At 42.2% G+C, this 17,654-nt stretch overlaps 1 protein-coding gene across 4 annotated transcripts in view; it reads right to left on the reverse strand.

Annotated features, from left to right (window-relative positions):
• Window positions 1-17,654, reverse strand: part of STARD13 (StAR related lipid transfer domain containing 13) — a 497,221-nt gene that overhangs the window by 129,981 nt on the left and 349,586 nt on the right. Inside the window, exon 1 of one of the 4 annotated variants that reach the window (XM_082246018.1) lies at window positions 11,835-11,971. The exons of the other annotated variants lie outside the window; for them this stretch is intronic. Within the exon in view, the coding sequence (XP_082102144.1) occupies window positions 11,835-11,868 (34 nt within the window). The 5' untranslated portion in view covers window positions 11,869-11,971. Of the gene's footprint in view, window positions 1-11,834; window positions 11,972-17,654 lie in introns of those variants that run through there. 4 annotated transcript variants of the gene reach the window in all.

Below are 17,654 nucleotides of genomic sequence, written 5' to 3' on the forward strand. Positions count from 1 at the left end.
TTCCCCCCAAAAAAAAAGTAAAAATCAAAATTTTTTAACATTTTCGGCCAATTTGTTTTATGCTACATATGTTTGGTAAAGAAAATCGCAAAAAGCATATTTTGATTGGTTTGCGCAAAAGTTATCGCGTTTACTAACAAAGGGAAAGATTTTTGTCATTTTTGTTGATTTTTTTTAACGTGTAATGGTGGCGATCTGCGATTTTTTTTTGCGGTACTGCGACATTGCGGCGGACAGATCGGACCCTTGACTGACATTTTTTACACTTTTGGGGTTACCAGTGACATTTCTACAGTAATCAGTGCTATACATATGCACTGTTACTTTAAAAATACACTGGCAGTGAAGGGGTTAACTTTATTTGATAGGGAGGGGCTGTGTGTGTCCCTAGGAGCGTGATTCTAACTGTGATTGGCTGTGGCTTGAGCTGTAGGAACACTGATTAACGGTCCTACATAGTAGAACCGTATGATCAGTGTTTCTACACAGGGGAGAATGACAGGCAGCTTGTTTACACAAGCTGCCTGCCTTTCTCCCTCTCCCCCGACGATCGCTGAGTGAGCGGCGGACATCGGGTCCGCCGGTCACACGCGCGGGGGGGGGGGGGGTCCGTGACCGCGCGCTCGCTCCCCAGAGCCTCACAGGCTAGTGACGTATATATACGTCACTTTGCCTGTGAGGGGCTGACCGCCACAGTATATCTACTTGCGGCGGTCGGCAAGCGGTTAAAGGGTAACTCCACTTTCATGGGGAAAAAAAAGCAAATATAAAAATATAATATTATTATTTCAGGTACTTATATAGCGCTGTCAATTTACGCAGCGCTTTACATATACATTGTACATTCACATCAGTCCCTGCCCTCAAGGAGCTTACAATCTAAGGTCCCTAACTCACATACATACACAGTAGGGACAATTTTTTTTTTTTTTTTATACAGGATCCAATTAACCTACCAGCATGTCTTTGGAGTGTGGGAGGAAACCGGAGTACCCGGAGGAAACCCACGCAGGCACAGGGAGAACATGCAAACTCCAGGCAGGTAGTGTCGTAGTTGGAATTTGAACCAGCGACTCTCTTGCTGCTAGGTGAAAGTACTAACTACTACACCACTATGCCGCCCGTACAAATACAATTGCAACACAAGTCATAATATGATTGAATGTTATTAAAAATTACCTTTCCTTTTAAATCTGCAGCTCTGTAATTTTCTGTAAAGTGCAATGCAATATGGCTACCTGGAGGTGCTCTGTACAAGGAATGTGTACAGAACGCCCCCCCCAGAAACATAATTTCCTGCTTGTGTGATTGGCTTACTGATTTTCCCAGAAGTCTGCACTAAGATACAAGTCAGATTTTTGGCATCCCCTGCAACAAAATATCATTTTTGGTAAGATACTCCCAATAGGAAATAATGTCTAAAGGGATGCAGACCAAGCAGCTTTCCTCATTAGAGATCTGCAGGTGGAGCAGCTGGTTGATAATTATGAAACCACTCCCATTAGACTCAGTCGGCACAGGGGCACAGAGGAACAAACAGCGATTTCTTCAGAATAACAAAAGGTAGGATTCAAAGTTGATTAAAAGGTCAATTTTTTTTTTAAAAAAGGTAAGTTATAAAAAGTTGATTAAAAGGTAGGAAGAAACAAAGTTTGTTAAAATCCTTGCAATGTACATAGATCACCTAGAGAGAATGTTTTTTTCTCAATAAAAGTGGAGTTACGCTTTAAAGCTGAAATCTAGATAAATGGTTAAATATAGATATGAAATACTAATATTTGAATCTGTCACCTCTCATCTGCCAAAAGATTTTTTTTATCCAGTTTTTGAAGATACAAGTATCCCTACCCGCTCACCAGCCCAAAGATGCACCCTGGTAAGTCCTCCCCCGCCCTTTTTCAGTCACCCTCTGGCCACCACTTAAAGGCCTAAAGCAGGTCATCCTCCAGGTCACAAAATGCTAGATTACTACGCAAGCCCCTTCTATGCAGCAGCAAGAACTGCCCACCACTGACTTTAGACAAGAAGGGGAAGGACCATGCTTTCCATTTTTGCAATCACCTGTGAGTGCCAATTTATTGTTAACGGCACCCCAAATGCATGATCGCAAACGCAGTGCATTTACATGTACCAGAATGCATGGTACTGCAGTAGCATGCAATTTAGTGCGACGCGTTTTTCAAAAATAGAGCATGCACTGCTTTTTGTGCAGTCTGGTGCAGTTTGCAACCCGTTCTAATGAATGAATGGGCTTCCAAAGTGCACTGCAGGGGAGAACACAGGAATCACACAAAAAAGCGAATCACATTGTGCGATTCTGGTGTTATGTGGCCCTAAACTTGTGTTTTTAAATATGTCAGGGCAACAAAAATGATTTTTGCCATGAAGGACCTCAGCTATGAGGAAATAATAGCTGAACTGAATTTATTTTCTCCTGAGAGGAGGCATTTAAAGCGTTACTCCACTTTTGTTGAGAAAAAAACATTCCCCTCTGGGTGATCTCTGTACATTGTAGGGATTTTACCAAACTTTGTTGCAGATTCCTAACTTTTGTTATTCTGAAGTAATCCATGTTTGTTCCTCTGTGCTGAGTGGGTCAAATGGGAGTGGTTTCATAATTATCTATCAGCTGTGGCAGCTGCAGGGCTCTAATGAGAAAAGCTGCTGGGCCTGCATCCCTTTAGATGTGTTCCCATTGGGAGTATCTCACTAAAAATTACATTTTTGTTGCAGGGGATGCCAGAAATCTGACTTGTATCTTAGGCAGACTTCTGGGAAAATTGGTGAGCCAATCACACAAGCAGGAAATTATGTTTCTGGGGTGTGGTCAGTACACATTCTGTGTACAGAACAGCTCCAGGTGGCCATATTGCATTACATTTTAAGAAAATTACAACAGCTGCAGATTGAAAAGGAAAGGTCATTTTTTTTAAATAACATTCAATTACAATATGATTTGTGTCACAATTGTATACGCTATATTGTTTTTTCTTTATTTGCTATTTTTTTTTTGCCCACAAAAGTGGAGTTACCCTTTAAAGTGTTTGTAAAGTCCCTATGTGACTTTACATGTATGCCCTCCAGAGCATGCTGCCATTAACAAAAGTGTAAGTGTTTTTTTTTTAAATGAAAAGGCTAAATACCTTTTCTCACATTACAGCTGAGCAGTCACGTGATCTCCCTCTGCTGGTCTTTTCTGATCTATGGAGAGAAGCCGGAGGGGCGGAGATTCCCCTGTGATGCCAGCCGGTCAGCAGAGGGAGATCACGTGATAGCACAGTGGCAGTGTGGGTAAAGGTATTTAGCCTTTTCATTTAAAAAAAAACATATACACTATTGTTGATGTCAGCACAAACCTGAGGGGGTACATGTACATTTGCTGCATTATGCAGCTGAATAGCTGCAGAAGGGGTGAGGAGGACACTAACAGGGAGGGAGGGGGAGAGGTGAGAGACTGCCATAGCAGAAAGAAGAATGATAGAGGCACCTAAACTAACCACAGTTACCATGGATCGGCAGCCATGATTACCGTGGTCAGCACAGACAGGGAGACACAGGAACTGGCAGGATCAACCAGGTATATTACAACATAGGAAGGGACAAATTACACAGCATAAGCACTATGCCATAAAGGAACAGGATCTTAAGTTTTATTATTTTAGGGTTATAACCACTTTAAGGGCGCATATGATCACCATGTGCTTAATACTTAAGTGGTTTATGTAGTGCAAAGCTGTTCATTTAAGGGTGATTGCAAAGGCCAAGGAGCAAAAGAGGATTAACCTCAGCATACTGAAAGGCTTCTTTACAGTAAGTAGAAAATATAGAGTAGGCTACCCAAGATACTAAATAAACAATAATAGAGATCTCCCCATAGAGGATGCTCTAAGAAAGAGTTGTAAATGAGGACCATCAACAATGTAAAAGGCAAATTTGCTTTTTACATTGTTGATGGTCCTCATTTACAACTCTTTCTTAGAGCATCCTCTATGGGGAGATCTCTATTATTGTGTATTTTGTAGCCTACGATTTGTTTAGGTACCCGGTCCTAATGGACGGAGTGGTGACATGCTTTGAATACCATGCCATTCCCCTTATGTGGAGGGTTTGAATGGACTGAGGACCCTGTATTCTTTTATTAGTTAGTTGCCCAAGATACTAGTTCTAGCCAGTTCAGCTGTTTAAAAAAAAAAGTCTGGATGCATTCATAAATGCACAGAATATAACTATTTATTAACATTTGGTAATAACACCAGAGATTGTTGATCCAGGGAATATCTGATTGTTTTGGGGATCAGGAAGAAATTGTATTTTCTTCAGTTGGAACAAATAAAAATCACACCTTATAAGCAATGTTCCCTTTAAGCTGCGCACATGCGCGGACGCGCAGTCTAATTGAAGGTCCCGCACAGCACAAAAATTCAGACCACGCAGCTGCGAGGAACTTTATATTATTTTACTGTGGCGGCCGGGGAGCAGAGCAGTGCGCCCCGAGCCCGCCCATTGTGTGACAATAGTGAATGAAAATTCACTATTGTCACACGGATCCTCCTCCTGGCCAATCAGGGAGCGGGTCCTCCCGCTTCCTGATTGGCCGAAAGGCAAACCCCATGCCATTGGCCGAGGAGGAGGCGGGAGGACCGAGGAGATGCGGGGACGCAGGGACTGAAGAGAAGCTGCCGTGAGGCAATTGCACGGGTCTCGCAGGGGGGGAACGCTGGCACTCTGCATTGATTGGGGGCAATGCTGTGGGCACTCTGCATTGATTGGGGGCAATTCTGTGGACACTCTGCATTGATTGGGGGCAATGCTGTGGGCACTCTGCATTGAATGGGGGCAATGCTGTGGGCACTCTGCATTGATTGGGGGCAATGCTGTGGGCACTCTGCATTGAATGGGGGCAATGCTGTGGGCACTCTGCATTGATTGGGGGCAATGCTGTGGGCACTCTGCATTGATTGGGGGATTTTTGATGAAATTGCTCAGTCTAAAGGTTTGCGCTCAGAAATTTTTTTATTTGCTCAGCACAGTAAAAAAATTAGAGGGAACATTGCTGATAAGGCTTTATGCACATGACGGCAAGAGGTCCGTACAGTGTACATGTGGTGGTAATCCTTTGCCCAGGGGTCACAGGAGCACGTGCAACTAAGAAATATCTTTGTTGAAAACAACGATTCAGTTCTGCACAGACGGACCAGAAAAGGAACTTCATTTGTAAATCCTGTTTTAGCAGAAGCTATCACTCAGCAATTACTGTTAGAAGATGAATTATTACTTAATGAGCTGTGACATAGTATCATTAAACTGTCAGCTACAATGGCTCTTATTAGATGCCAGGTCAGTCAAACTGACACATAGAGGTGATTTACTAAAACTGGAGAGTGCAAAATCTGATGCAGCTCTGCATAGAAACCAATCAGCTTCCAGGCTTTATTGTCAAAGCCTAATTGAACAAGCTAAAGTTGGAAGCTGATTGGCTACCATGCACAGCTGCACCAGATTTAGTAAATCATAATGGCAGTCAATTTACCCTTTTAGTTACTGTAATACGAACAACAGAGCAATATTTTCTCTGGGGGAAGTCGGTTTATGTGTATTTTTCCGATGCAGAGAAGCTGCTCACTTTGCTATGTGAGGGAGGCTTGCTATGCATGCTATCTAGAGATGCTTCTTAGCAGTGTATCATCATGTCAAGACTAACTTTCTGCATAGTGTATGATGCGGAGGCCCCTATTCCAGGTCCTGATTGCAGAGATGATAATGCGGGTAATGAGTCAGTGCTTTAGGAAATATCGTGTTGGAAGGGAAATGTAAAAAGTAAACATATGGTTTCATACAGTATGGTGGTGGCTAATGCTAACACAAGTTCATCTGTCACTAAGTGATCTCACGTTCTATGAAAACATACGTTTATTTTCTATCCAAGGCTCTGTAAATTAATTCTAGCTATGCAAGCAACATTAAAAAAAAGAATTCTGCTAACGTTGTTTGTATCTAACATTGCCACATAACCCTTTTCTAATTATAGGGAACCAGCAACATATATATATATATTTATATATATATATATATATATATATATATATATATATATATATATATATATATATATATATATATATATATATATATATATATATATACTTTTATATATATAAATAATATATAATAATAATTTATATATATAAAGAGCTAGCACTCCAAAGTTCTTTACAAATAGGCAACTGTAGGAAAAAGCTGGAGCAGAAGTTGATTACATTTCCAGTACCATTTGAGAAACTCTACACAGTTTCAAACTCCATGCATTGTCCCCCACTAGAAATTCAGCATAAAATCAGTAACCTCCAGAATAATACTCAGCCACCATATGTTACCCATTCTTCTAATTTACAAAAAAATAAAAAAGTTGGATATTATGTTCCTCTGTGCGGTCACTTTTTACAATACTATAAATCTCAACCAGCTTAAACAGCTCAGTTGATGCAGTCTTTCAGCATTCTGCCTCTGTACAATGTGCTGCCCAGTTACTATAATCTAGTGTACAGAGACGTGGCATTTGCAAAAATGTTAGGCATTGGACTCTAAAGTTAATGAAATTATCTTAAATGTCAGTAAAAATACTCATTACGGGGACTTAATCAATACTGGAGCAGACAGAATCTGTAACAACTGTACATGGCAACCATTCAGATTAAATTTTTTGGCTTGTTCAGTTAGATTTTGAAAATGATCGATAGAAGCTGATTGGTTGCCGTGCACACTTTCTCCATATTCTGTATGCTCCAGTTTTGATAAATTCCCCTTATTGTTTCCTAAGCTGACCGTACATGGTCATACATTTGGCTCAATGTTGAGTACAGCGTCAGCAAGCTTTGACACTTGTGGCCAGTTGTCACTCTGGAGGACTCCTTTACACTGATCCCAAGGGAGCTCTCAGTGAGTACAAACTCAAAGATGAATAAAGAAAGCATCCAAACTGCCCACTTTCTTCAGTAGGATAGGATGCTGCTGACTTCAATAAAGCAATTTCATAGCTTCAATTTCAGAACAGGAGAAATGATGGTACAACCTCTGAGGTCATCCACAATCTCTACTGGTTTAGGTTATGTGGAGATTGGGTATTAAAACAGAAATGCTATGTATATATGGAGAGGTCTTATTTCCAGAGATGTATAGTAACGAAGTAGAACTACTTAAGTACTGTACCTAAGTACCGAAATGCGGTATCTGTACTTTCCTAGAGTAGAATTTTTTTCTCCTACTTCTACTTTTACTTCACTACATTTTTTCGATGATTTCGATACTTCTACTCAAGTATTTTTTTTTTGTGCTGCATAGTTACTCGTTACTTTTAAAAAAATTACCACTGCCAGAACAGTAGATGGCAGGTTACATAAAGCTCAAAAAAATGTGTATAATGTCATTTGTAAATCAGCGCATACGAAAATAAAGGCTGTGTATAATAAAAGCTGCTATACCAAATCTTTCCAATAAAAAGAAAATATGAAACAAACAAATAAATGGTGCTACAGCGCTTAAAGTGCATCAAGAAACTACTAACAAACACAGGTTAATCATTTGAATAAATCATTTGAAATAATAAAAACAATATGATGTTCATACTTTTGACTTCTTTCTTTAATAACTACATAACACAGTACTTGTACTTCTACTTTCAGTACTTGAGTAGAAATTTTTTTTCAAAACTACTGGTACTTTTTACTTTTAGTACTTAAGTAGCAAATTTTTTGAAAAAACTACTTGCAATACTTAAGTAAAAAAAATGTTGAATACTTTAGTACTTCTACTTAAGTAACTTTTTCTGCGAGCACTTCCACTTCTACTCAAGTAATTTTTTGATCGAGCACTTGTACTTTTACTCAAGTAGAAATTTTGAGTACTTTATACAAGTCTGCTTATTTCTCAGGAACATAGGACCAGCTTCTCATTTAACATTCCTTTCATACGACAGACACATCCAACATATAGTCAGTGGTGTATTTTGGTTTAGGCAAGACTAAAATTGGGCGCCCCTCTCCCCCTCCAAAGTAAATTTGCCCCACTCCTTCCTTTTTAACGGATGTGACTCCCTCCAAAATTGAAGTCAAGTCCCATCATGAACCCCTGAGATCTCACGCGAGAGGGGGGGGGGGGTGAGAGGGGGTGGGAGAGAGAGGGGGGGGTGGGTGAGGGAGAGAGAGAGAAAGGGCGTGAGAGAGAAAGAGGGGGGATGAGAGTAAGAGAGAGAGGGGGGGAAGGTGAGAGAGAGAGGGGTGAGAGAGAGAGGGGGGTGAGAGAGAGAGGGGGGTGAGAGAGAGGAGGGGGGATGAGAGTGAGTTAGAGAGAGGGGGATGAGTGAGAGAGAGAGGGGGGTGAGAGAGAGAGGGGAGGGGGGTGAGAGAGAGAGGGGAGGGGGTGAGAGAGAGAGGGGGGGTGAGAGAGAGAGGGGGGTGAGTGAGAGAGGAGGGGGGATGAGAGTGAGTTAGAGAGAGGGGGATGAGTGAGAGAGAGGAGGGGGGATGAGAGTGAGTTAGAGAGAGGGGGATGAGTGAGAGAGGATGGGGGATGATAGTGAGTTAGAGAGAGAGGGGGGTGAGAGAGAGAGAGAGAGAGAGAGAGGGGGATGAGTGAGAGAGAGAGAGAGAGAGAGAGGGAGGTGAGAGAGGCGGCTCTAGCAACCAGTGGTCAATAGAGTCTCAGGTGGAGGGGGGTGGCTTTTTTGCTGCCCCCCTGCAAAGGGCCGCCGTAGGCCTGGGCCTTGTCGGCCTAGGCCAAAATACTGCACTGCATATAGTGCCCCAATTACTGCTCAGTAGTCAGGTTTTACTAGACAAGAGGAACACGGGAATCAGACAATGTATCTGAGCCTGTTGGACCCTTTGTGTCGCATATGTCAGACTTTTGAGCTTTGCCAACAGGACCCTTCATGTATTATGAGACTGCCATACAATTGTGTTTGTAGTGTGACAGCGTTGTCCAGAGTATGGTCTTGAATATCATAGTGACCCACCCAACAAGTGTGTTCTTGCAACCAGCATCCAAAAAAAAAAAACGGAGCTGACTTTGACTTTGATGATGGTTTGGAATAAAATGTAAATTTTTTAATAAACCAATACTCAGTGTGGTTGATGTACTAAAACTGGAGATAGCAAAATCTGGTGCAGCTGTACACAGGAACCAATCAGCTTCCAGGTTTTTTTGTTAAAGCTTAATTGAACAAGATGAAGTTAGAAGCTGACTGGCTACCATGCACAAGCTGCACCAGATTTTGTACTCTCCAGTTTTAATAAATCAACCCCAGTCTTTCTTAGAACATACCTACTGAGCATTATGTAAAACATTCTGCAACTCAAAGCTAACAGGTACTCTTTAGTCAGAAGCCATTCAGCTCACATTTGCTACATGATAATGACGACATTTGCTATGTTAGAGTGTATGTATAGCCCATTTTTTTTGGTTACAATAGGAAAGTGTTGAAACCTCTAATAGGTTATTTTTTTCTGCCTCTGTACTGCTGGGGATTTTTCTCTTCAATATCTGTCTTGCAGGTGGAGCAAAAAGTAGGAGAAAATCTCCCAAGTGAGGGCAATTCCCATTTTAGACAGCTGACCCCAAAACATTGTCCCCATTGGAAGATTTGCTCTCATCTCTTGCTGTCATAACAACTCTAAAATGTAAAAACTTCCACTTCCTGTCTTGGAGAAAATGGTCCTAGGACAGACAGTACAGACAGTAATAAAACTTAGGATATGGTCTATCCTTTCTCTTAGCCATTGGTCTCCAAACTGCGGCCTGGGGTCCAGATGCGGCCCTTTACATGCTTTTATCTGGCCCCTGAGGCATTATTCCTAGCAACAGTGGGGCATAGTTCCTGCCACTGACACGGACAAGGGGACACTATTCTTCCCACTGATACCAATGATGGGGCACTATTCCTCCCACTAATACCAATATTGGGGTACTATTTCTCCCACTGACACCAACGATGGGGTACTATTACTCCCACTGACACCCACGATGGGGCAATATTCCTCCCACTGACACCAACTTTGGGGCACTATTCCTCCCACAGACACCAACTATGGGGCACTATTCCTCCCACAGACATCAACTATGGGGCACTAGTTCTCCCACAGATACCAACGATGGTGCACTATTCCTTCCACAGACACCAACGATTGGGCACTATTCCTCCCATGGACACCAACGACGGGGCACTATTCCTCCTACTGATAACAATAATGGGGCACTATTTCTCCCACTGACACCAACGATAGGGTACTATTACTCCCACTGACACCCACGATGGGGAACTATTCCTCCCACTGACATCAACTTTGGGGCACTATTCCTCCCACAGACACAAACTATGGGGCACTAGTTCTCCCACAGATACCAACGATGGTGCAATATTCCTTCCAGAGACACCAACGATGGGGCATTATTCCTCCCATGGACACCAATGACGGGGCACTATTCCTCCCATGGACACCAACGACAGGGCACTATTCCTCCCATGGACACTAACGATGGGGCACTACTCCTCTCACTGACACCAACAATGTGACACTGCAGTATATCTCTCACTGATACCAACAATGGGGCACTATTACTCCCTCTAATACCAATGATGGGGCATTGTTTACTCCCACTGATAGCAGTCTGGCCCCCCTAAAGTTTGAAGGACAGTAAACTGGCCCTTTGTTTATAATGTTTGGAGACCCCTGCTCTACGCTATCTAAAACTAAAAGGTTTTAAATACACTTTAACAAATTTATTTTAAAAAGCATCTATCTGGCAATTAGATGAGTTTGTTTTAGTATTAACACCATTGAATTATAGTACATCCTAGTAGTCAATGGGATTGATTTACTATAACTGGAGAGTGCAAAATCTGGTGCAGCTCAGCATAGAAACCAATTAGCTTCTCTTTTTTTGTTTTTCTGTCAAAGCTTAATTGAACAAGCTGAAGTTTAAATGTGATTTGCTACCATGCAGAGCTGCACCAGATTTTGCACTCTCCAGTTTTAGTAAATCAACTCCAGTGTCTGTAGTGACAAAAAGAAAATCAATGATAGAAATCTGGAGACATGTAGTATCATGTTGGAGCCTGCAGGTGTCAGTGTTGTCAATGACAGATGGAAATATTGCTATGGACAGGGCATGCTAAGACTTTTAGTTCCACAATATGTTGCAACTTTCTAGCTATGAGATTCCTACAGGCACAAACAATCTGACAACAAATGCTAGCAGACAATTTGCATTTAAGAATATATAAATTAACTTAAATTAAATGTATAGAATATAATAATTGTTACTCAAATTTACATAAAAAAGGCAAAAAGTAGGTCTGAAGGTTAACGCTAAAAAGGTTAGCGCTTGCAAAACCACTCCCTACGATTGCAAAAGAACAAATGCGATATTAAGAATTCAAAATTCCGTATTATAAATAGAATATATTAGTTACATAAACAAGAATTCTATCCTGCAGATGAATATAGGTTATGCTAACCACACATCGCATTAAAAGGACACCTGACAAAATCCTGACAGTACCACGTCCTTTTCCTCTTTACAAAAGCTTTTTGGATCATGTTTAAGCCAACTCTTCTATTGACTTGTATTATAGCCTGCAGCTACAAATTACAATGAACACATGTAAAGGATATCCCACACACATCCCACCACCTGAATGAATCTGACTTACTACACTCCTTTTATTGAGCAGAGTCTTAAGATGTGAAGTCTGTATTAACTGGCACAGAAAGCGTTAAAAGATTGCCAAAGACTCTCCTAGATGTACGGTGGATAAGCCATGCAAAAAACATACTCACCATTCAGGAAGCCTGCGGCTGTACAGAAAATCATAGTGAAGGGTTCCTTCAACTGTCCACAAACTTCATATAGAAGCAGAAAGCCAAGTTATAGGAGACAAAAATGTTGCGTTACGTGATTGTGCTGGCATGCTGCTTCATTGCAGACATCCAACAATGCTGAATGTATTGAGCTGTACACTGTTCCTATTGACCTCCTGCAGTGAGCAAATGACACACTTAGCCAATCCCCATCTTCCATTTAGCTGGTGTGTTTTTTACATGCTACTAGAATTACTGTGCACATGGGAAAAAACTTAACACAGGATCAGCACGAAAATGTATATGCTATTTTTCTTTTTGGGTAGACTAGGAAATAGATAAAACCTCAGTCAGGTTTTTTAATGTCAAATCTGTCTCATTGGGAAGATTTCCCTTCACTTACTGGCCTGTAGATCACACAGAAACTAAGACAAAATCTTTACAAAGTGAAGGAAATCCCCTCTTTGAAAATTGCCACTGCCCAGTTTGAGAATGTACCCATTATAGTGACTGAGGTTTCTTTCACTCTAAAGTCCATGCCAACCTGAAGGTCCAAGCCCTCTAGGGACCCCAACACAAATTATTATTATTATACAGGATTATTAAAGTGCCCTCCCCCCCCCCCTCACCCGGATGCTCCCCTGTTCCCCCTAAGCCGCAGACCCGACTGGGCCCACGGGCTAGAACATTTACCTCCACTGACCCCTTCTGTGGGTTTCTTCGGACTTGCCCACCCCAAGACAGCCTACACGCTTTTGATGGTTGCCCCCTATGCCTGGATACAGCATGTTCCCCCCTGGGGGTGTCCGGACATGTGGGGGGAGCCATCACTGCCCTTAAAGGTGCGTTATCCGTTGCACACCCAACCGTGGTGGAGGTCGCAACGGTTTCTTGTTTACGTGTTATCCCCACGGCCCTGCACCAAGAGTATGGGGACCAAGATTGTCCTCACCTTACTAAACGGTTTACACTGCCTGCCTTGGGATGATCTTGTACATTCCTGTACTTCACTGTATGATTGTGTCCTGGTTTGTTCACTCAACCCTATTCACGGTGCGTACTGTTGCTGTTTCCCTTGTTTTTCTTTTTGATGCACTTTGTACCGCCTAAAAGTCTTTGTAAGCTCTAACGAGCAGGGTCCTCTAGTTCCTCCTGTTTTGAATTGTATTGTAACTGTATTGTCTTCCCCCACATTGTAAAGCGCTGTGCAAACTGTTGGCGCTATATAAATCCTGTATAATAATAATAATAAAAGTGATGTTCATTTGTTATGTCATTCCATTTTACCTCAATAAAATGTTTTGGAAATTAAAGTGCCAACAGTTTTCGCAGTGCTGTACAACTTGAGGGTAGACAGTACAACTACAATACACATTAATACAGTAGGAACCAGAGAGCCCTGCTTGTTAGAACTTACAATCTAAGAGGGAGGGTCAAAAGATACAAGAGGTAATAACTATGGGGGATGTGCTGATAGAGAAAATAAATGTACAGTTGTTAGGTGGGGGCCAGATAGGCTTCTCTGAAGAGATGAGTTTTCAGAGATCTAAAAGCGGAGAAGGGTAGGAGATAGTCGGACAGATTGGGGTAGAGCATTCCAGAGGATGAGAGAGGCTCGGGAGAAGTCCTGGAGGTGAGTATGGGATGAGGTGACAAGGGAGCTAGAGAGCAGGAGGTCTTGAGAGGAGCGAAGAGAACGATTTGGTTGATATTTTGCAACCAGGTTAGTGATGGCACTGGGGCCAGGTTGTGGATGGTTTTCTAAGTTATTGTTAGTATCTGGAATTTAATTTGTTGGTTGAGTGGCAGCCAATGGAGGGATTGGCAGAGAGGGGTAGCAGAAACCAAGCCGTTTGTAAGGTGGATAAGCCTGGCAGCAGCATTCATGATGGACTGAAGGGGGGGGGGGGGGCTATTTAAAGGTAGTTGAGGGGAGAGAAGACCAGGGAGTGAATTGAAAGCTTTGTGGTGTCATTGGTTAGGAAGGGGCATATCTTGGAGATGTTATGGTGGTTGAGGTGGCAAGATTTGTACAGCGATTGGACGAGGGGTCGAAAGGATAGTTCAGGATTACACCTAGGACCTTGGCATAAGGGGATGGGTTGGTAGTTGAGCCGTTGAATTTGAAAAAGCAGGAGACACGTGGAGGAGGAAATATCATGGATTTACATTTGTAAATAAAAAAAACAACAGATCGCCCAGAAAATAAAATACTCCATTGAGGCACAGGTGATGTCATTTTTGCCATTTTTGAGCTCCACATAGCATTAGAATGCACTCCAGTCCATTGCAAGTGTGCAGGATTTCAAGCGTAGAAGTATCCCAGGAGGCTGCGGTGGAGGGAATATTTTTCCATGGCGGTCTGTAAGTTTAGAAATGACTTTTGAATGCTATTTATGTTGGGGAACATGGAGTGTGCAAACATTTAGACTTACCATTTGGCACTGAATGTCTGCTTAAAGTCTCAGCGACAATAGTCACCTAGACTAATAAAGGGGATGAATCTCCCCAGTGGGAGCAAAGACAACATGAAACCTGATTCTAACCCTTCCCCACTTAATAAAAAAAAAAAAAGTTTTTTGTTTTTGGGGTCATACACACAAAAGAAAAAAAGGCATATGGGCATACAGCATAAAAAACGCCTGTGTTTTCTGTGCCCATGAGCTCTATCTGGTGTTAATTCTGTCCATACAACTGTGTTGATAGAATATGTTGTACACGACTATACACTTGAAATTGCTTGTACTGTACTTGTGTTTACTGCGTACTGGTGTAGTTTGTCAAATGCAAAAGTATATATTTTTTCTGGCAATCAGCCAGTAATAGATCACTATAGCAGTGATCTGCTTCTGCTGGGAGAAGTAGTTGCAGCAGCTCAGCCTCAGCATCAGTACTCAATTCTCATTATGTAGCATAATTCAGGAGTCAGCTCTTGTATGAAAGGAGTCATTGCAGAGTGCAAAGGGTTGATTTACTAAACGCAAATAGACTGTGCACTTTGCCAAGTACAGGTGCTCCAGAGCTTAGTAAATGAGGTAAAGCTTCACTTTGCAAAGAATACCCAATCACATGCAAGGAAAATTAAAAAAACAGAATTTTTGCTTGCGTGCAATTGGATGATGGAAGTCAGCAGAGCTCCTGCTCATTTACTAAGCTCTGGAGCAACTTCTCTTTCAGTGTGCAATTCCACTTTGCAAAGTGCACAGTCTATTTGCCTTTAGTAAATCTCCCCCAGTTGTCTAGGAATAAGTGTTATTCCGGGATTACTTTTACCTACAGTATTTTGATATATGACAACAATGGGAAGATAAACTGTCCCAAACATCTTTTTAAATAGGCAAAGATGTTCCGAATTGTTATTTCCGATGTAGAAATGGGAAGATCAGAATGTCTTCTTTTATAAAAAATAAATAAAAAATAAAAGGCTTCCTTGTGCCTAAACCAGCCTTTCCAATCCTTTTACCACTTATGGCGCTTATCCACTGCATGGAACCGAACGGTTCGGCACGCTTTTGTGCTTTTCCACTGCTGGTACCGCATGGTATAGTGTCGGAACGGTTCGGTACGGTACGGTGGTGCATTTCCACTGCATGGAACCGAACTGTACGACACGGTACGGCTCTGAAAAAACAGTACCTACTCAATTGTGGTTCCAACAGGTACCATAATTGGTACCATATCCCACAATCCTTTGCATGCAGTCACTACTAGCCACTGATTGGTCAGAGAATCCCACCCACCCACTTAACTTTAGTACTACTTTAGTGGAAAAGCAAACCATACCGTACCGTACTGAACCGTTCCAACACCGTACCATGCGGTACCAGCAGTGGAAAAGCAAACCGGGCCAAGCAGGGCCGAGTAGAGCCGAGCCGGTACTTGCAGTGAAAAAGTGCCATAATAGGCCTATACAAAAATTTTCAGGACTCTTGGAACCCCTGCTAAATTTATATCTACAGCTCCCAGTATATTAGCAAAATCAGTAATTTATAGATAGTAGTGTATAGTATAGTATAATTTAAAGTATAGTAATTTATAGATAGAACATAAAATAACTGGCATACCCAGAGTATATGACAACCAAGGTGGAACATTTTTAACATTTTTCATTGTAAATCATTTTTGATCTACATGATAAAATCATTTTTAGTAATAATCACAAAATGAAAATAAAAAATAATATCTAGAAAGTCAGACTCCTTTACATTGGTAGTCATTGGAAAAATACCTTTTTACATTAGTGTTCAGTGACAGTTCCCCTTTTATTGATGAACAGTGGAAAAGGTGTCCCCTAAAATGAATAGTCAGAGAGAGAAGCCCCCCCTTACATTATGGCCAGTGAGAATGACTTCCTCTCATATCTATGCTCAGAGAGATGAAGAATCCCCTTAAATGGTGGTTGGTGGTCTGTGGAAAGAATGCATTATTTCATAGGGGGTCACTGGGGCAAATGCCCTACATTAGTGGTCAGTTGGAAGAATGCCATCCTTTCAGACAGCTAAATAGAGAATTATTGTCATGCCAATGGCTGTGCCAAGTAAAGTTGACCCTGGAACTATGCAGGCTCCATCAGGTTGGACGTCAATCTTCTACTGCTCAAGGAACCCATAGCAGCCTTTCAATTGCATTCTGGTGCAGAATGGCTGCTATAAACGCACCCTCATACAAATTGTTGCTGCTATTAGCAGAGACTTGATGGGAAAAAAAAAACATGCTGTAATTAAATATGAATTCAAGGACGATATAGAAACACTGGGGATGATTTACTAAAACTAGAGAGTGCAAATTCTGGTGCAGCTCTGCATGGTAGCCAATCAGCTTCTAACTTCAGCTTGCTCAATTAGGCTTTGACCAAACAACCTGAAAGCTGATTGGTTTCTATGCAGAGCTGCACCAGATTTTGCATACTTCAGTTTTACTAAATCAACCCCACTGTTTAGTATAGTTACATTTTTATCAAATAAAATGAAATGTATTTTTAAATGCAACCAGTGTAAGGAGCAGCATCTCCCTAGAATAACCTGGGTTCACACCGCCGTGACATTGAATCCCACATCCCTGCGTGACTTTATCATGGCTTGCATACAACTCCTTTAACAGAAGTCAATGCAAGTCGTATTGAAGTGACACCAAAAGTAGTGCAGGAACCTTTTCTATGCATTAAGTGAAAAAAACCTTCTGTGTGTAGCAGCCCCCCTCAGTTCCCCTAATACTTACCTGAGCCCCATCTTTATCCAGCGATGTTGCAGGAGTGTCTAAGCTGCCTGGCACTCCCCTTCTCATTGGCTGAGACAGCAGCGCGGTGCGATTGGCTCCTGCTGCTGTCAATCAAAGTCAGTCAGCCAATCAGGAGATGGGGGCGGGGCCAGGTCACTGCTCCGTGTCTGAATGGACACAGGGAGCTGTGACTTGGCTTGGGTGCCCCCATAGCAAGCTGCTTGCTGTGGGGGCACTCAACAGGGGGAGGGGCCAGGAGCGCAGAAGAGGGACCTGAGAAGAGGAGGATCCAGGCCACTCTGTGAAAAACCAACTGCACAGAGCAGGTAAGTATAAGGGCTCTTTCACACAGGTGATCCGATCAGATCCGCCTGTCAGTTTTTTTAGGCGGATCTGATCGGATCCTCCATGCAGCTCTATGGGGCAGCGGATGTCAGCGGAGACACCTCCGCTGACACCCGCTGCCATCCGTATCCAATCATATCTGTGAAATCTGGATGGATGGAAACCCTATTTTTCCATCCGTTCATGTATCGGATCAGATCGGATGAGAGCGGACAGGCGGTCCGCTCTCATCCGATC

The sequence above is a fragment of the Pelophylax lessonae genome (assembly GCF_965119305.1).
Source record: "Pelophylax lessonae genome assembly, chromosome: 2".
Lineage (NCBI taxonomy): Eukaryota > Metazoa > Chordata > Amphibia > Anura > Ranidae > Pelophylax > Pelophylax lessonae.